The sequence below is a fragment of the Xenopus laevis genome, chromosome 3L (assembly GCF_017654675.1).
Source record: "Xenopus laevis strain J_2021 chromosome 3L, Xenopus_laevis_v10.1, whole genome shotgun sequence".
In the NCBI taxonomy this organism is placed as follows: Eukaryota; Metazoa; Chordata; class Amphibia; order Anura; family Pipidae; genus Xenopus; species Xenopus laevis.
This window is the reverse complement of record NC_054375.1, coordinates 133,259,862-133,280,306: the sequence shown is the minus strand read 5'-3', so window position 1 is coordinate 133,280,306 and position 20,445 is coordinate 133,259,862. Positions and strand designations below refer to the sequence as shown.

Here is a 20,445-nt window from a genome sequence, read left to right as displayed (position 1 = left end):
ATAAATGTGGAGCCCAGGCACTGCTTGGGAGTAAGCGAAGCTTGATGTATAACCTGTTTCAAGTATTTGGAAATTTACTGTGTTTCTTTGTAGGATGTGTGTTCCTGTTTTACTCTATAAATGTTTGACACTGGCAAAAGTTGCCTCAATTATCAGCAAATGTATGTTTATAGGGTGGAGCAGCATCTATGGTTTTCTTGTCAGAGCAACTCCTCCATTGACTTCAGAGAAGGAGTAGATTGTGGTGGGCAAGTTGTCATAAAGAACCCACACTTGTTTGGATTTTCAGATTTATTCTTTTATGAACCTTTTCGCTAACTTTTGGTTCACTTGTTAAAATGTTAAAGGGAGTGAAACGTAAATTTAAGGACTGTTTGAATCCCTCGAATGTGAAAGAGCCTCCAGTACCCAGGTACGTCAGATTGTCCTATGAGAAGATCCTGTAGAAATCAATGCCAGGCTCCTTTATGCAGCGGGAGCAAATCCGATGTGCCTAAGCATGACAATGGGATTGTAGCAGAATCACTAAATTTAATAGGAGGTTGGTGTTACAGTATTATGAGCTTGTATAAGAGGGATCCTGGCTGTAACAATGATCTTTTTTCCATTACACAGCTTACTCATAATCGGGTAATGTGAGCATGACTTCAAACGTGGTAACATTCTTATACAATACCAGAGCCTTGCATAACATTGCAGGGCAGGGTGGGAAGTGCAAACAGTGGTTGCAATTTGCCATGTTTCTTGCACTTTGCACCCTGCTCTGCAGGTATATGAATTGCTGCAGGTTTCTTCTAAGATGGTGTTAAAGGGCAATATATCACCCGCTTTTTCTACATGAGCTAAATGAATGGGCTTGTGCTGATATTTTATGTCTGTTATAATTTAAGACTTTTTTTTTATGTCTTGCATTACACAAGAAATTGAAAACCATTTTCCCTGTGTAACTTCCCTGGTTCTACAGAGCCTCAGTTTGAGCAGGTGTAGGTAGTAAATCAAATTACCAGTCAACAGATCATGCATAATGGGCTACTGCTTATACAAAATACTTACAAAGGATGCTGCTTAGGGAAGGGAGGATGTGTTTATACAGAGTTCATTATTTAAGAGCTGCAAACGGCACTCTTAATGGCAAGAACGACTTCCTAGATCCTCTTCCACCCTGAACTGAGAGATCTTAGGTATTTCCCTGTAGTGAACACAGTTCTTTAGAAAATATTTGAGATTATGAGAGTATGTGAGACAAAATGTCAGGAATTAGTAGGAATTCTCTTGTGTGGGAGAGCTACAATGGCATCTTTTGAATGTATACTCCATTGTAGACGTTGTTTCTAACATAGTATTTCTGCTCATAGGTTTCTGACTCATCTGTTTCCAATGACAAAGCCACACAGGAGATCCCTTCTTATGCTTGCCAGCGCCGGACACCCCTACATCACCATAACAAGGAGATTACGGTACATGGATAATCGACTATTGTTGGATCTCTTAAAGCAATATATGTCAGTGTGTGTACATGAATGTTGGAGCCATTTGTGCTGCATAGTGTTCTGTCAAAGATGCTGCACTTGCATCAATATTGTACTTTTTATACTAATGGTTTTGTCATCTGCTGTGTTAATGTGTCCCCGTGTAATTTGACCTTGCATACTGACATGCTAAACAACTCTTTGTACCTTTATAGGATGCTCTCGAGATCCATGCACAGTCGGCTCACAGGGTTTCTATCTCGGCTTCACTAGAGCAGCTTCTATACTGAAATGTTTGCCATTTAGGCTGCAGTCAGCAGAGGAAGTTAAGGATCTGCAATGGTGTGGGGGTATCGGCAAAACAGTCATCCAGGTAATAAGGGGTGAGCGCAGTGGGCACTGACATTGCATAGTAGGTTAATATATACATAGATAGGAATGAAGTAGACTGAATGAGTACAGCATATAGAATATGGACACATCTTCCCAAATATACATCTTGTTTAAAGGAGAAGGAAACCCCCTAGGCGCAAAAATGCCTCCCTCCTCCCCCCTGGCTTACCTGTCCCCCCGGGCAAATGCCCCTAACTTGTACTCACTCCTGCTTGTTACTCACTCCTGTCCACGGAGTTCACAGGCGCCATCTTCTCCCGAGCGGTCTTCTTACTGGATTTATCGGCATCTTCTGGCACATGCGCAGTGGAAGCATTTACCGGTACGGATCTACTGTGCATGTGCCGAAAGTCGCAAAGTTTTCCAATTTCACTTTGTGAATTTCGGCACATGCGCAGTAGATCCGTACCGGTAAATGCTCCTACTGCGCATTTGCCAAAAAACGGCAGTCAAAGCAGGAAGAAGACCGTTCGGGAGAAGATGGTGCCTGTGAACTCTGTGGACAGGACCTGCGCAGAGGGGTGAGTAACAAGTTAGGGGCATTTGCCAGGGGGGACAGGTAGGCCAGGAGTGGGGGGGCAACACGGGGGAGGGGGATTTTTGCGCCTAGGGGGTTTCCTTCTCCTTTAAGTAAAGGATCTGTGGGTCTTGCATCAACTGTCCAGTTAAAGGGAAGCACTCTGTAAATATATGCTTCAGGCCTTCTTATGCATTAAAGTAGACATATAGGCTAAATGACATGCCCCTAATTTTGTAGGCAATAATGTATACTATATGGATCTGGTTTTACTTTTGGCCAAAAATGTATATTTTCTTTTAAAAAAAAAAAAAAAAAAAAAAAAAGGACCCTTTATTGGATCTCCATATAGAGCTGTTAAGGTCCCTGTCAGAGTTTCAAATGAAGGGTGGGCATGTCCTAACAGTCCATGCCAGAAGCACAGTAGGAGGGAGACGGCCAATCACAGCCCTACAGTCACGTATGCAAAGGCAGGCTTCAGTTCCCTATCAGGTCAGCCTAGCTGGTTCCTATCCTACAGTTCAGTGTGCGGAGTGCCAGCTCCCCTGCACAGCCTGGGAAAGGAGGCAGCAGGAAGTGGAACAGATGGACAGGGAAAGTAGGGTTTTTGCAGAAATACAGAAACACAACTTTTTAAAGCACATTTCTTCTATATCTAAAAGCGTTGAATGCACTGGCACATTCTTTTTCTTTTTATGCCACACAACAACCCACTCTTTGTTTTATGTTAACCATACAGTTAAGTTTACTGGTATTCTTTTTAATCACTAAACAAATTATTACCCAATAAATAAAATATATTTGCATGCAGGTGTTTCACTGTTAGTGTAACCCTTTCCCTGCCAATATAGAATTTACATGGCTGGCAAGAAAGTTAGTGTCATGGATGTACACTTCTGGGTTATGTTTAGGTCCCTCTGCATTACAGAACAATCCTGCAAACAGGAGCTGCAAACAGGAGCTAGAGAAAATTTGGAATTTTGTGCTAATGAGGACTTATTACTCGTTGTTGTTGTTTTTCCAATATAACATTTTCAGGAAATACTGCAAGATGGAGTGTGCAGAGAAGTTGAGATGGTGAGGGGGAAGTACAGTTTTCCTTTAAATGTGTCCATAGGTTATTTTGCTAACTAAATGCAAAGCATCCTGCACAGTAAGGGTTTTTAATGCTATGTGATAATCAATGGCAGATATTATCATCCTTCATATACCCATCTCTTTCACCTAGGTACTCGCTGGTATTTTTGGTGTTGGGATACGCACCGCAGACAAATTGGTATCGAGATGGAGTACGGAGTTTGAGTGGCTTCAATAACACTGAAGGGAAATTGAGTGGAGAACAGAAAGCTGGTGAGAGAAATCTCCAGTTCCTGTTGGATTGCTGCATAGTTTTTTTTTTGTGATCCCAAAGGCAGGGCTGTCCAACTTGCATGGACTTCAGTTCTCTAACACAGGCAGAATTCTGCTGTTTATTTCCAAAAAACTAATTATTCAAGAACATCACACTTCTTGCACACGTTTTTTTAATCCAATATCCTTCATAAAACAGCAGCAAATTCATATCCAGACCCTACACAGCACAGTTCTGTGACTGTCCTGTAACACTGGTATATAAAATATGAAGTTCTTAAAGGAACAGAAACATCAAAAAATGAAAGTGTTTTAAAGAAATAAAAATATAATGTAGTGTTGCCCTGCACTAGTAAAACTGGTTAAAAAAAAACAAAAAATGTTACTTCCTTGTTTTGTGCCAAAAAGTCATGCGATTTCCCTCCCTGCCCCCTAATTTGCATATGCAAATTCGGATTCGGTTCTGCCGATCCAAAGCCTGCTGAAAGGCTGAATCGTGACCGAATCCTGGATTTGGTGCATCCCTATTTATCTGTTATCTACTATTTAACTTATAGCCTTTTTTAAATTTCTGCCATTGCTACACAGCAGCAAACACATCAGTTTTACCAGTGCAGGGCAACACTGCATTATATTTTCATTACTTTAAAACACTTTCATTTTTTTTGGTGTTACTGTTCCTTTAAAGAACGAAGAAGCTCCACAGTAACGTTAGTTTCTTACATGATCAGTTGACAGAAGACTGTGGGAGATCTACAAACTGTGGCATAGAGTTTTAAAGGCTCTTTAGTTATACTATTTGTATTGTTTGTGGTATGTATCACAAACCATTAATATTGTATTCAGGGGAGGCTTGGCCATATTGGAGAAACTTTGCCTGTTGGGGTCTGACCTCCAATGTCTTAAGTCCCACTACACATGGTCCTGCCTCTAAGAAGTTAGACAGCACTGATGTAAGATGTCCCTTTCTCAGGACTGCTACACTACACAGATCTACAACAAGCAGTTACAAGAGATGAAGCAGGAAGGGTGGAGCAACTTATCACTGCAGAGCTTTGTCCCTGATGTCCAGGTCACAATGACAGGCGGGTCCTGCAGGTAATAAATCACAACATGCAAACATATTACACTCTGTAAAAACAAAAGCTGTCTTTGCTATCTAGTGGCTATCGATGCACACTAGAGCATGGTAATACAGGTATGGGATCCGTTATCTGGAAACCATTTATCTGGAAAGCTCTGAATTACCGAAAGGCCATCTCCCATAGACTCAAATTATCCAAATATTTAAAAATTATTTCCTTTTTCTCTGTAATAATAAAACAGTAGCTTGATCCAAACTAAGATATAATTAATCCTTATTGGAATGTAAAACCAGCCTATTGGGTTTATTTCATGTTTACATTATTCTCTAGTAGACTTGGTACGGAGATTCAAATTACTGAAAACTCCAGGTCAAGAGCATTCTGGATAGGAGGTCCCTTACCTGGATCTAAAATTGGTGTCCCTGTTCTTTTGTTTTAATATGTAAGAAGGATTGGTTGTCAATATTTTCAATATGGAGCAACCAAATGTGGTCCACACAGGCTTCAAACATTGGTAGACTTATTTGTGACTTTCATGAGGATTATATATATAGATATATAGATATATATAGATATATCTATATATATAACCGGTCCCATACATTTATTTTGTATAGTTTTTGAATTTGCCTTCTTCTTCTGACTCTTTCCAGCTTTCAAATGGGGGTCACTGACCCCATCTAAAAAAAATTACACTGCAAATAATTCACTCTACAATATAAAATTTAATTCCTGAACCAACAAGTGTATTTTTTAGTTGTAATATTGGTGTGTAGGTGCATCTCAGGTCATTTTGCCTGGTCATGTGATTTCAGAAAGAGCCAGCACTTTAGGATGGAAATGCTTTCTGGCAGGCTGTTGTTTCTCCTACTCAATGTAACAATGTGTTGGAGTGGGACCTGGATTTTACTATTGAGTGCTGTTCTTAGATCTACCAGGCAGCTGTTATCTTGTGTTAGGGAGCTGCTATCTGGTTACCTTCCCATTGTTCTGTTAATAGGCTGCTGGGGGGAAAGTGAGGGGGAGATATCCCTCCAACTTCAGCAGTACAGTAGTAAAGAGAGACTGACGCTTAAGAGCACAAGTCACATGACTGGGGGCAACTGGGAAACTGACAATATGTCTAGCCCCATGTCAAATATTAGAATTAAATATAAAAAAAATCTGTTTGCTCTTTTGTGAAATGGATTTCAGTGCAGAATTCTTCTGGAGCAGCACTTATAACTGATGTGTTTTGAAAAAAATCCAAAACATTTTTTTCCCATTGACAGTATCCCTTTAATTTGCAAGAGCAAGTAACCTGATGCCCTTGGGCTTTATAGCAAATGCATCTGGCTTTACTGAGTGTGTCTGTATACCCCTTTATATCTTCTGATACCCCATATTGAACAATCCATATAAATTGTAGGCTTTCTTTGTATACTCCTCCTATACCCTGTGCACTTTATTTTTTTTTTAAACTTATACAAAAAAAGTATATAGCGCTCACTTTAGATGCACTTTTAATTAGCTTACAGTCTAAAAACCATGACGTCTGTCTTTTCAGGGGGAAGCAGGAGGGACATGATGTGGATTTTCTCATTACACATCCTGATGAAGAAGCATTGAACGGGCTGTTGAGAAAAGCTGTGGCATGGCTTGACCACAAGGTAAGGTGGCTGGATGTAAAGTGTCGGCGTTTCTGTGCAAAATCCTTTGTAGGGAAGTAAATGACAAATGTGTTTTAGGGCAGAGACACACATGGAGATTCGGGGAGATTAGTCACCCAACGACAAATCGCCCTCTTCTTCAGGCGACTAATCTCCCTGCAATGCCTTCCCGCCGGCTAGAATGTAAATCGCCGGTGGGATGGCACTCGAACAGTCTGTTTTCTGAATTTACCCGAAGTTTCCTTGGGAGGCAACTTCGGAAAACAAAGTGCCATCTCGCCGGCGATTTACATTCTAGCCGACGGGAAGGCAGTTCAGGGAAGAAGAGCCTATTTGTCGATGGGCAACTAAATCTCCAGAGTCTCCACTTGTGTCTCTGCCCTTATGTGTAATGGAGGCAAAGAACAATGTAAATGTGCTGTTGCCATGTGTTATATAGTTGCTACATACAATATGTGTCTGGCGCTGGTTACAGGTATCTCAGTGAACCCTGCAGCAGATTAGGCTTAAAGAGCTTATCAGAACTAAATATAGCTGAGCTAAAAATGACTTCTGTCACCCCATCTGTGCTAACATTCGTACCAGATTTCTTTCACCAAATCTAGCCAATTTTCTGCATCTCTCATTGGTCTGATAATGAACAGTTAGACCAGAACTGTGCATGGCAGAAGTGCGACTCCATCCCGTTAACCATTGGTTCTATACAGAATGGGGAGGCTCAGTTTTGATATTTTATATGCACATTTCAGTGTTGGGGACATTTACAAGCTTCCCCCACTTTGTGTACTACCCATTTTATATTTAGTGTAAAACTTTGCATCTTAATTGTTAGGGGTTTTGATTATTACAGGGCGCAGTTATGCTGGGATACATGTGTGTGCACCAAGCTTAAAGGTTTGGTTCACCTTCAGTTAACTTTTAGTATGTTATAAAATGGAAAATTCTAAGAAACTTTTCTGGCCTCCATTTCTTCTTTTTTTTTATAGTCTTTGCATCATCTGTCTTCTTCTTCTGACTCTTTCCTGTTTTCAAATGGGGGTCACTGACCCCATGTGAAGAACAAATGCTCTGTAAGAACAAACAGTACTGTTATTGCTACTTTTTATTACTCCTCTTTTTATGCAGGCCTCCTATTCATATTCCTGTCTCTTATTCAACTCAATGCATGTTGCTAGGGTAATTTGGACCCCAGCAACCAGATTGCTGAAATTACAAACTGGAGAGTTGCTGAATAAAAAACCTAAATACCTCAAAAACCACAAATAATAACAAATGAAAACCAATCACAAATTGTCTCAGAATATCATTCTCTACATCATACTAAAAGTTAATTTAAAGGTGAACAACCCCTTTAAGATGACCATACCCAGGCAGATTTAAGATGCTGATTTAGCTCTTCAGACTGAGTCGGCAGCTTATGTGCCTGTGTATTGGCACCTTACCAATGGCCTATCCGATGAATATGTGAAAGAAAGAAAATCAGCAAGGTATCTATTGGGCAGGTTTAAAAATCCCAACTAAGATATAATGAATCCTTATTGGAGGCAAAACCAGCCTATTGGGTTTATTTAATGTTTACATGATTTTCTAGTAGACTTAAAGTATGAAGATCCAAATTACGGAAAGATCTGTTATTTGGAAAACCCCAGGTCCCCAGCATTCTGGATAACAGGTCCCATGTCTGTTATATTAGGAACCGCTTTCTCTCTGTTTGGAATGAGCCTCTGTCTTTCCTATGAAAGCAGTTTGCATATCTGTGAGTGGCATTTACATTAGACGTGCCTCATTTCCTATTTGTCCTAGCATATTTTCATGCTTCACTAATGCAGGATTTACATGTATTCATAAAGCCCCAAGAGATTCATAGCAGGTGGGACCTGATGTTATTTTGCAGAATATGGAAATGGACCTCCTCCTGGTTGAGGAGCATGGTACCTGTTACTTTGTATTTCTTAATATAGTGTGTGAATGCATTAAAGGAGAACTAAACCCCCTTAGGCACAACAGCCCCCCTCAATTGCCCTCCATCAGCCCCCTCTCAACTCTCTATTCCTGAACTGTCAATTATGTAAAAAAGTGCCCCTGTTTGAAAACCTGAGATAAAAAAAGCAGATCAGCTCAGTGGAGCTCCCAGGCGCCATCTTCAAAGGTCGAGTTGTGTTTTCCCGAAAAAATTCAAGGATTCGGTTCAGGATTCAGCCTTTTTCAGCAGGATTCAGCCGAATCCTTCTGCCCGGCCGAACCGAAAACAAGGAAGTAAAAAAAAGTGTTCCCCTTCCCACCCCTAATTTGGATTCTGTATTCGGCCGAATCTTTCTATAAGGATTCGGGGTTTGGCCGAATCCAAAAAAGTGGATTCGGTGCATCCCTACCCTAAACAGCCACGGACTCTTCCATATCAAGACGGTGAGCAGATGCTTCATAAACGGGCGCAATAGGTTTCATTTTATGTCAAACTGGTCAAGGAAAAGCCTTGCAACAAGAACTTTTTTTTCTCCAGTCTGAAATGTGCTACAATAACTATGTATTCTGTGAATTGGATCCATTATCCAGAAAGCTTCGAATTACGGAAACTCCATCTCCCATCTCTCCATATTATGCAATTTTTAAAATTGATTTCCTTTTCCTTAGTAATAATAAAACATTAACTTGTCCTTGATCCCAACTAAGATATAATAAGGCTTTTTGGAGGCAAAACCAGCCTATTGGGTTTATTTAATGTTTAAATGATTTTCTAGTAGACTTAAGGCATGAAGATCCAAATTTCTGTTATCTGGAAAACCTCAGGTCCTGAGGATTCTGGATAATAGGTCCCATACCTGTATATAAATATGTAATGTGCTTGCATGCTACTGCAGTTAAATCCCTGAAGTAAGAGGCCCATTTATCAAAGGTCGAATTTCAAATTTTTTTTTTTTAATTCGAATATACTCACAATTTGACTGGGAGATTATTTAAGAAAAAAACGTAATGTCCAATATTCAATCGGATGGTTCCAACCCGAGAATTCGATTCGTACGAATAGATGTTAGGAAGGCAATTAACATCTCCAAATGTCTCGGCGGAACTCTGACATTGACTTGTACGTGAACTCGGCGAGGTTTTAGGTCGGAAATATTTGAATTAGGACTGTTTCCATGCTGGAGGTGTGATAAATCTCACTTTCGAATAGGGGGATTAAAATTTAGAATGTGTGAATTTTTCACTCGGAAATTTGAATTTACTATTCGACCCTTGATAAATCTGCCCCTAAGTGATTGATTTTCTTTCCACACTGAAAGGCTGTCATATTTTTTTCCTCTGATGAAGTGTCAGAATGAGGCATGAAACGCGTCAGGTGACTAGTCACACCAAAGGTCTCAAGATGGATACCTTTTTTAATGCGAACTTGGCAATTACGTTTTTTTTTTTAATTTCACCCGTGGCTTGTTAAGGCTCCCGTTCATCTACTACTCTATTGAACGTCACTTTTTTCCCCTCAGAAATGGCACTACATCTGAAGAAGAGATTTTTGGACTGCCATACCTGCCACCCTTGTAGAGAAACGTCTGAATGTTGAGCAGCAGGAATTTCAGGGCTGAATTCATTTGGCCATACAGCTGTTAAACATCTACGTATGGGAAGGCAACACCACCAGCCAACAATGCAGGTATTTATGTGAATATAGAAAAATTGTACTCCTTTCAGCATTTCTTTTCTGATGCCTTTGCAGAGTGAGCTTTAAAGAAAAAAACATGTTTCCACATGTAACTTAAATTTTCTGTGTGACCATTTGCTACTCCTTTTTTCATCACGCTTTTTAACCAGCAAATTTAGCTCCTGCTGTTGCGTATATTAGAAGCTTATCTGGTTTTGTTTTTAAACATTAAAGGAACAGTAATACAAAAAAAAGTGTTAAAGAAAAACTATACCCCCCAAACAATGTAGGTCTCTGTAAAAAGATATTGCATAAAACAGCTCATATGTAAAACCCTGCTTCATGTAAATAAACCATTTTCATAATAATATACTTTTCTAGTAGTATGTGCCATTGGGTAATCATAATTAGAAAAATGCCATTTTAAAAAATAAGGGCCGCCCCCTGAGATCCTAGGATACACGGTGCACACAAATAAACCAAACATGTTAGGTCACATGAGCCAATTAACAGACAAAGTTGTGTCTTTTGCTTCCACACTTCTTCCTGTTACAGTTGTAGTATTTCTGGTCAGGTGATCTCTGAGGCATGTATGTAAAAGGGCAAGATTTACTTAAATATATAGACCTGTTTGGTAAGATTCTTTAATATGCCACTTAATATGATATAAACTGTTGCTTAAGTATTCATTTTGGGGGTATAGTTTTCCTTTAAGGAGTTAAAATAGAACGTACTGTTGCCCTGCACTGGTAATACTGATCTGTTTGATGTAGAGACACTACTCTAGTATATATGAATATGCTGCTGTGTAGCAATGGAGGCAATTGATAGAGGGGTAAATGGTGCAGGTTAAACCGCAAATAACAGATAAGCTCTGTAGAACACCATTATATTCTAAGCGCTTATTTGCTATGTAACCTGTAACTTTCTTTCTTTCTTTTGAATGGCTGCCCAATGGCAGCTTATTTATATAAACTATAGTGGTGCAGGACAAAACTACATTTTTGTTTTTTGGTATTACTGTTCCTTTAAAAGGGCAGTATATGCCATTGGTCAACATAACTACAATGAATAGAGAGATTAAACAGGCAAAACAAACAGTTCACTGAGAAGTCTCTATAGAAAAACATAGAAGACTGTAGCTGGGGGAAAGGAGGGGTTTATTTATACAAAGAGTACCTATTATACAGAGACTTCTCAATGGACTGTTTTTTTACTTTGCTCTATAGACCCAGGAAGTAGCAAATATTGCCCTGTTTAGTGCAAGAAATAATAAACATAAATTTTTCCTAATTGAGGTTAGGTAAAAAGTATGTTCAGCACAAGCCATATTCATCTAACGAATGTTGAAAAGGTGTATACTGTTCCTTTAAGTTGGTTTAAGCATTCCAGGACACAATATAGTGGTTTATATTAATGCAGCTGCCAGGAGCTGTAGTGCTGCAGTTTTTTTTTTTGTTTTTTTTTAACCATTGTCTTTTTTTGTGCCCAAATTCAATAATCTCCATTTGGAGAGGCGACTGTTGCTGATTTATGAGACAGACACATATGTAAAAAATGGTTTTATCTCTTCCATTTTTGTATAAAACACACGGGAGAAACCTAGCCAATCAACACATGGATTCAGTCACGTAAGGAACTTTCTTTATCTGTGAAACTTAACCTAAACAACATACAAAGGTTTTCTTAGTCTACACTGTGGCACCTATTCTCTTCCATTAAACTATTTCTTTAAAAAAGAAACTTTAAATGAAAATAAACAAAACAAATTCCACATATCCCAAATTTTTTTTTTCTTCTGTTACAGTACAATATTAGTGGGAAGCAGGGCACAGGTTCCTTATGCGGTTTTCTGCTGCCCCTTCTTTCCAATCAGAGACTTGTGGATATGAGGAATGACACCTGTCGGAGGAAAAAAGGTTAAAATGTTATTTGGCAACTCTTAAAATGCAAAAAACGTGAGGCCGTATAAACCCCCAATATGAGCATTAATGGGGACCCGTCACACAAAAAAATTATTCAAAATCCTATTTTATCACATTAGTCAAGCAAAATGAACTTTAATTACACCATATAAATTATTTGAATCTTGTTTCCTTCAGTCTGGGAATTCATAATTATAGCAAGCAGGCAGGAGCCATTTTGTGGACACTGTTATTAAGACAAGCCTTGTATCATCTCAGAATCTTGTTTGTGCACCAGAATGGGGGACCTGATGTCCACCCCCATGTCCTGGTTACACAATTAAACGGTGAAGAGAACGGGGAAATGTGGGGAGAGCAGTGACATCTAGGAAGTGCTGAATGGAAAGTGAAAGTAATTGCCTAAGGCATGGAGGCGGGGCAGACAATATTTGATTGACAGCTGAGATTTTTTAATTAGCTTACAACAGCAATGAATTCTTTAATAAAAAATAGAAATTGGATTTCATGTTTAATTTTAAAAGGACTTTTATTATACGGCTTTTTGTGTCTGGGTGACAGGTCCACTTTAATGATATAACATCAACATGTTGTTTTAATTCCACTCTATAAACTATTTTGAGTGCTTTACATTTCCTAACCGTATTTCTTGGGAAAACAACTAGGCTTGTAGTGTTTTAAACATATAGCATATGACATTTTACATGCAATAGTTAATCTTGAAATAATCCTGGGTAATTTTAGGACTGTTAATTTGAATTCCCCAGGGTTACGTCAATGTTCATTTTTATTTGGGATTGAGAGTCCAACCTGTGCACCGATTAGTAAAAAATGTGGCGAGTATAGTATTGAGAAAATGTTACCTCCTCCAGCAATGGTGGCTTTGATAAGAGAATCAAGCTCCTCATCCCCACGAATGGCTAGCTGCAAGTGCCGAGGAGTGATACGTTTCACTTTCAGATCCTTGGAGGCATTTCCTGCCAACTCCAGCACCTAAATAGAAATGGAGATACATTTGGCCTGAGTCTAAGATCAATCTGTTGTCACTATAGTTAAGTTTCATGTAACAGTGCTCTATGCACAGCTACTCAAAGCCAACTTTCTTTTATTTTCTGCACAGATTTAATATGTTGTGGAAGAGCATCAAACCTCAGCAGTAAGATATTCCAGGATGGCAGCACTGTAAACAGCTGCAGTAGCACCGACTCTTCCGTGGCTTGTGGTACGGGTCTTCAAGTGTCTGTGAATACGGCCCACAGGGAACTAAGAGGTACAAAGGAAAAATAATAAGAACATTGGTAAACCTGCAATAGTTCCTCCTGAGTGATTGTTGTCATGAAAAAAATGTGAATAAACCTACCTGCAGTCCTGCCCTTTGGGAGCGAGATACTGCCTTGGCCTTAGCTTTTCCACTGTCTTTCCCAGCCTTTCCACCAGCCTACAAAAAGACAAAAGCTGTTCAGCCGGCTACTGAATATTCTCTTACTTTCATTAGTAAGTGAACAATTAAGGGAATCTTGTGTTAAACAGAGGAAACCCCTCACTGTCACATCTGCTTCCTCTTTTAGGAATTGCAGTCATGCTGGTTTTTCCCCAGATATAAAAAAGTAACATGTCTACCCCTAAATGGAGTTAAAAGGGGTTGTTCACCTTTGAGTTAACTTTTAATATGATGTAGAGAGGGATATTCTGAGACAATTTGCAAATGGTTTTCACTTTGTATTATTGAAGGTTTGTGAGTTATTTAGCAGCTCTCCAGTGTTGGCAATCTGGTTGCTAGGGTCCAAACTACCCTAGCAACCAAGCATTGATTTGAATGTGAATATGGAATATTAATAAGGGAGGGTCGGAACAGAAAGATTAGTAATAAAAAGTAGCAATAATAATAAATGTGTAGCTTTAGAGAGGATTTGTTTTTAGAGGGGGTCAGTGACCCCCTTTTGAAAGCTGGAAAAGTCAGGAGAAGAAGGCAAATAATTAAAAAACTAAAAAATAATGAAGACCAACTGAAAAGTTGCTTAGAATTGGCCATTCTACAACATACTAAAAGTTAACCTGAGGTAAACCATCCCTATAAGCTGCCATAGATGTACAGATTATTAGCCTATGTCAGACGAACGATCATTCATGGCGATCTCCTGACCTGCAACTCACCATTCCGATTAATATAAAGTAGTAAAGAGAAAAAAATCGCACGATGCTTGGGCCATTAATTGATGGACAACAATCGTACGAAAGTTATGTCTGACAAATAGTAGTGTCCGTTTCCCATTGAGATCAATACATGCAGAGATATCAGTAGCCGATATAAATCTTTTAACCTGTCTGATCGACTGAATGACCAATGGTGTGAAAAATGGCGCAACACTCCACAAGGTTCGTACAATCTTCATACAATGGTATGTTTGTGTCTGTCTTATAAGGCGGCACAAGCAACTAAGTCACCTTTACCTTATGTGACCCAAACTGATGTATTTTGCTCTGATTAGTAGAAACAAAGTGATGGTGCTTCCGTACTCTGGCTGTAGCACTTACACACCTCAAAGTTAGCAACTTGTGGTATTTAAAGTAGCTGTATAACCCTTGGTTTTTTAGGTTTTTTTTGTTTTTAAAAATAAGATGTGTTAAAATGAAAAGTCTATCATTTGTGGAAGATTATGTTCAAATCCTATTGCAGATATAGTATGGAATAGCATTTGTTAATTAATCTGTCCAAGTGTGGATGTTACTGGCTGCTGAATCATGAGCCTGTTGGCCTCATCACGTGACAGACTACGCAAACTCTTAGTACCAGGACTGCTAAAGTAGTCCTCACCCGTTTTCTAGCCTTCCTGATTAAATCCGGGTGAGGACCACTTTCGCAGTCCTTGTACTAAGAGTTTGCATAGGCTGTCACGTGATGAGGCCTAGACTTTATGGTAGGGAAGCAGTCAGTACTAATGAGCCCTGTATGAAAACACACTTTTCCCAAAATGTTAAACAATCACAAACCATTCTGCAATTCTACATCAACCAATCAGGTGCCAGGAAAGATAAAGCAAGGTCTTTGTCTAGGGAACACAAAACCCCCCTGTACTAAGCAGGCTCTAATACAAGGTTCTCTTTTTTTTGAGAATATTTGCGTGCCTGGTTCTGAAGCCAGAATGTGTATTTACAGGTTTCAGAAGATGATGTGGTATCCTTGATCACTATTGCTATAAGGCAGTGGGGAGGTGGATCTAGTAGTGCAATACACAAGTAATATGTAGGCGCAAATATGTTTTGACACTCGGGTGAAGTGTTTGCTACAGTAATGGCAGCAGTTCAAACAATGTAACAGTGAACATGTTACTGAAAATTTGGATTTCTGTTTAGATTTCCTGTGGCTTAAATGTTGTAACAGCAAATTGCATTGTTTTGGTAGTGGCGGCGATTATAAATATATTAAAAAATAGTAGGAAAATGAAGTGTGTGTATTATCTTGCTGTCCATGGTATGGTTTGGGTCATGCTACAGCTGCACTACACCCGGTGTTCCATATAGAACGTGGACTGCCTCAACCCAGATGGATAACGCAGGACTGGCCATATACACGGATAGTGAAATGCAGTTTGTTCTGCTTCCTTTTCTGGCAAAGCCTGAGGGTGCAGTGGCAGATTATTCCATTTTTGGTTCGGAAACAAACCCGACCAAACAGTCTTTTGCAATTCAACCAAATCTAGGCAGGTGTAGCCAGCAGCACATATAGACACTGTTGCACTGGGCATTTGAGATTAGAATGTTTTATCTGTAAACTTCTAAGAAGGGAAGCCATGGCCGCCACGTGTGTTAGATGTAGCCCACTATTGTGAGTAGACAGCCTGCAGATGGCCATTTTTGGAAACAAGAATGTTCCATTGATGTCCTTGGAAAGTTCACTCTGATAAGCACACAAAGTACTATGGGTCAGTCAATTAACTAATCTTATATTAAAGGAAAACTTAACCGCCAAAACGAATATTTTACAGCAGATACTTTACATCATATTAAGTGGCTTATTAAAGAATCTTATCAAACGGGTCTATATATTTAATTAAAATATTGTCCTTTTACATCTCTTGCCTTGAACCACCATTATATGATGGTCTGTGTGCTGCCTCAGAGATCACCTGACTAGAAATACTGCAAGTCGGAAGAAGTGTGGAAGCAAAAGACAGAACTGTCTGTTAATTGGTAGGGATGGGCGAATTTTTTCGCCTCGTTTCGCCGAAAAAATGACGCCCATAGACTCGTATGGCAGCGTGCGTCAAAAAAAGACGCGCGTCAAAACAGTTTCGCCGCGCGACAATTTTTGACTCCCATAGACTTTAATGGGCGTCTGCGACATTTCGCCGGCGGCAAATTTTTGGCGAAGCGAAACGGGTCAAATTCGCCCATCCCTGTTAATTGGCTCATGTGATCTAACATGTATAGTATGTTTGTGTGCACCGTAAATCCTATGATCCCAGGGGGTGGCCCTTATTTTTTTTAAATGGCAATTTTCTATTTATGATTACCCAATGGACCATACTGCCAACAAAGTATTATTATGAAAATCATTTATTTACATGAAGCAGGGTTTTACATATGAGCTGTCTTATTCAATATATTTTTAGAGATCTACATTGGGGGGGGGGTATAGTTTTCTTTAAAGTGACTGTTGCTGACTGTACTTAGCCTGACCCTGCAATGACGGTAACTGACCAGTTGTGTGGTATCAAGATAATGAATGAAAGATTTTCATTTCATGAGATTCCACCTCAAAATAGCTTGTTTCTGCATGTTAATACAGAAGAGCTTGCATCAATTAGTAATAAGTTCCCCTGAAACCACAAATTAATATTTTCATGCATACTTAACTCTCACAGCCCACTTATCCTTTCCAGCCCTAGGAAAAATCTGCCCACGCTCAGGCATAATCCCTTACAATCTGCTCATTCACCCCGCATGATGAGCGATTATGCTTTATAAGGGCTTGTCATATCCCACAGTGCCTTATAGAAATTATTTATATAACCTGCATCAGTTAAGCTTGCAGTGGTATTTTCCTCTCTCACAGGTCAAGTGTGAATTCACAATCCCAATTCCATGCATTTACTGGTTCAGTTTCTATCCGGCTCACTGAAAAACCACACCACACGGAGGGGTAAGTAACAGGGTTGCAAGGTTTAATTTTTAAAACCAGCCCAAAACTAGCCAAAGGCACTACAAAACTAGCCCAAAAATACCACAATATGCGCAGTGAAAAAAAGTCTAAAAAAATAAAATAGATGTGAAAATGCAAATTTTTCCCATGATGCTAAATGGGACAGATTCGCTGTCGCCAGGGGGGTAACTACAGAGTGGGGCACAGGCGCTATAGTGGTCCCATAAGGCCTAATACATAAACAATTTCAATAAATATTGGTAAAACATGTCAACCTCTAGACATTTTGGTGGCCAGCAGATTTTTTTGCCCAAAATTGGGGAAAGTCACCAGAAAATACAAGAATGCTCAAGAGTGACGGGAGGTCCTAAAATCTGGTAACTCCAGACTTCTACACAAGTCAGTCCCATTGCATGCTGGGTATTGTAGTCTTACATTAAAGGACCAGTAACATCAAATTTTTTTTAAAAAAAATTCGTTAGTATACATCGAAAAATATACACCAACCCAAATAAAACTTTAAAATTGCAAAGCCTTTATTAAGAAATAACTTACCGAAACTCCACTTCCGCTCCTGTACAGAAAAGGCGACACGGCGATGATCCATACTGCGGCATTCTATTTCTCCTCCCTGGCTATCGCCAATATTGTACTGACATCGTGTGAAGCTGCGTTCTGCATTTCGGATCCCTTGATGTACTATGCGATTGGATTTGGATCTCACCAAGGACCTCTGTACACGGACATTACCTTTCCAGAAGCTGCGAGGCAATGCAAAGCTCCGCTGTCTTCTTCCAGCACGTCCTTTGGCTACGCGTATCCATTTGGAAGCAGTTACTACGGCTGCCGGTAATCACAACTTATCATGTGGCCGAGAAATACCCAGAGCCTCAGTCCCACAACTTATCAACCGGCCGAGAAATACCCAGAGGCCAGCAACCCCTTGCCCAGCGAAGGATTCTCCTCCAGGGAGAAGGAATTTGCATTTTATCCCAGTTTTGCCAGGCAGGTCCCTGGACTTGGACATGTTAGTAGTGCCGGGGATCAGTAGCCACCTGGAGCCCAGACATGACGCGCTGCGGTCTATGGACATCCCTCCCTTATGTCGGATCCCGACAGTGGCTGCTTGCACAGTTCCCACTCAGTCCTCCCAAACACGGCGGCGGAGATGAGGAGCAGGCGGGGAAGACTGACAAGTAGTATCCATTCGGGGGCGGATGATAAGTTGTGAGACTGAGATAACCGGCAGCCGTAGTAACTGCTTCCAAATGGATACGCATAGCCAAAGGACGCGCTGGAAGAAGACTGGGCTCCAGGTGGCCTTGGTGAGATCCAAATCCAATCGCACAGTACATCATGGGATCCGAAATGCAGAACGCAGCTTCACACGATGTCAGTACAATATGGGCGATAGCCAGGGAGGATCATCGCTGTGTCGCCTTTACTGTACAGGAGCGGAAGTGGAGTTTCGGTAAGTTATTTCTTAATAAAGGCTTTGCCATTTTAAAGTTTTATTTGGGTTGGTGTATATTTTTCGATGTATACTAACATTTTTTTTTAAAAAAATTTTGATGTTACCGGTCCTTTAAAATTGGCAGTCGGCAAATTGTTAAACAAAAACTACATTACCCAACATGCACTGGGACAGAGGCTTGGCACATTAGCACAAGAAATGTTGGCACAAACCAGCCACAGGCCCAAAAAAGTAGACCAAATCCGTACATTGGCTACTTTGTACTTTCAAAACCCGCCTGGGCTTTAAATTAGTAGCCCAATTTGGCTGGATAACAGCCAACCCTGCTAAGACTTAGGGGCATTTGCCCCGGGGTAATACTTAGACTGGGGGGTTGGAGGGGTCTGTGTCAGGTAGGGGGTTTTTAACTTTTGGGTTTGCTTCTCTTTAAGCATCCAGAACTAAACATAAAAGTAATATGGGATCTGCAGAGAGATGAGCCACTAAGTGTGTAATTGCAATGCTAAGCAGTGATTCCGTTTTGGAGGAGTAGTGTTTGCAATAAGCACTGCTTCAGTAGGGCTGTCTCTCATAAGAACAATGGGCAAAGCAGCCTGAGGCAGTGCAGGGAATGCTGGGAGTTGTGTCACCAGCAGGTGTAAATACACTGAACACTGGCAATGTATGTGCATAGCTCCTCCCCGTATGGGGCAACTGTCAGCTGAGGTGACAGGAATGGCAAGTATAAGACAAGCCGTCATTGCCTCTCCTATGGAAACAACACAAGCTGCTGCTGTGACCCCCGAGACGAGCCGTAATAGACGGTGTAGAGTCCTACATGTCAGCTCCTCGGCAACTTTACAGCCACCAACACGAACAGCCGCATCGGCAAACGCACGGCTGAAGGGATTTCCTGCAAACACCGTGTCGCTCCGCTTCCCGTCGGTAACTTTGCTGCCCATTCCTCCACACATTGCCCATATTAACAGGACTGCACTCGCTTCCAATGAAACAGGAGTATAGGCTTCCCGCCATTTCCCACTCTGGTATTTACGTTGGGTGATTTCTCTCCTTTCCAAGGGCCGCCGAGTACACTGGGTGGTTTCTGCTTAATGGGCGGGTATTTACCATGTTCCGGAGGTCCGCGCGTTGCCGTAGAATAATCCGGAAGAAGTTGTCCTTCTGTTTGTGCTCAGCTGTCCTGCCGGTACCGCGCACTCCTAGCTTTACACACACAATAACCCCCCTGCCCGTCAGGCCCGAACGAGAGGACACCCTGCCACCAATCACACGATGTGTTCCTGGTTTGAAACTACAGTAACACCAATCAAGTCTCTCCTTCTTCCTGAGGTGCCAGATGACGTCCCGCCCACACTCCTTAACGGCCGTTTCCCTCCCAAAGCCCTTCAGCTTGTTTTTGCACACGGCACGCAAGGCGGGAGGTGGATCCACTTCACGTCAGTCAATAAGAATCAGCGTATCACGAAACCGCTCCAACTATCACTGACATTTACAATAACCAATAAAATGCACTATTTTGAGTGGGCGTTTCTAATAGTGCGTGTGACAGGGAATTTAGCCAATAGGATGAATGGGTTGAGACAGGGACGCACTCCTCCATTTCCCGCCCTATTTGTCTTGTTTGCTTTAGAAAAAAAGTTAAAATGGCGGACGATCCTTCGTTTTAGCGAAGCAGTAGGGTGTCTGAGTTTCGTTTTGTCTCGGACGTAGTTCACCACCTTTTGGAATACTCGGTTTCTCGGAATATATTTAGTTACAGCGTGATATGAAATGTAGAATCCTTCCAATAAAATGACTTCTGGGTTT

General features: G+C 40.6%; 1 protein-coding gene and 1 pseudogene across 1 annotated transcript; one reads left to right on the top strand and one right to left on the bottom strand.

Annotated features, from left to right (window-relative positions):
• Positions 1 to 641: 641 nt before the first annotated feature.
• Positions 642 to 13,409, top strand: LOC108710318 (annotated as a pseudogene).
• MGC85536 (protein) lies at positions 11,728 to 19,839 on the bottom strand. Its single transcript, NM_001093882.2, has 5 exons — positions 19,747 to 19,839; positions 13,383 to 13,460; positions 13,172 to 13,285; positions 12,886 to 13,015; positions 11,728 to 12,002 (listed from the first exon to the last, which is right to left on the bottom strand). Exons 1-5 carry the CDS (start codon positions 19,747 to 19,749, stop codon positions 11,941 to 11,943), a joined length of 387 nt encoding a protein of 128 aa, NP_001087351.1. The 5' UTR covers positions 19,750 to 19,839; the 3' UTR covers positions 11,728 to 11,940.
• Positions 19,840 to 20,445: the final 606 nt, after the last annotated feature.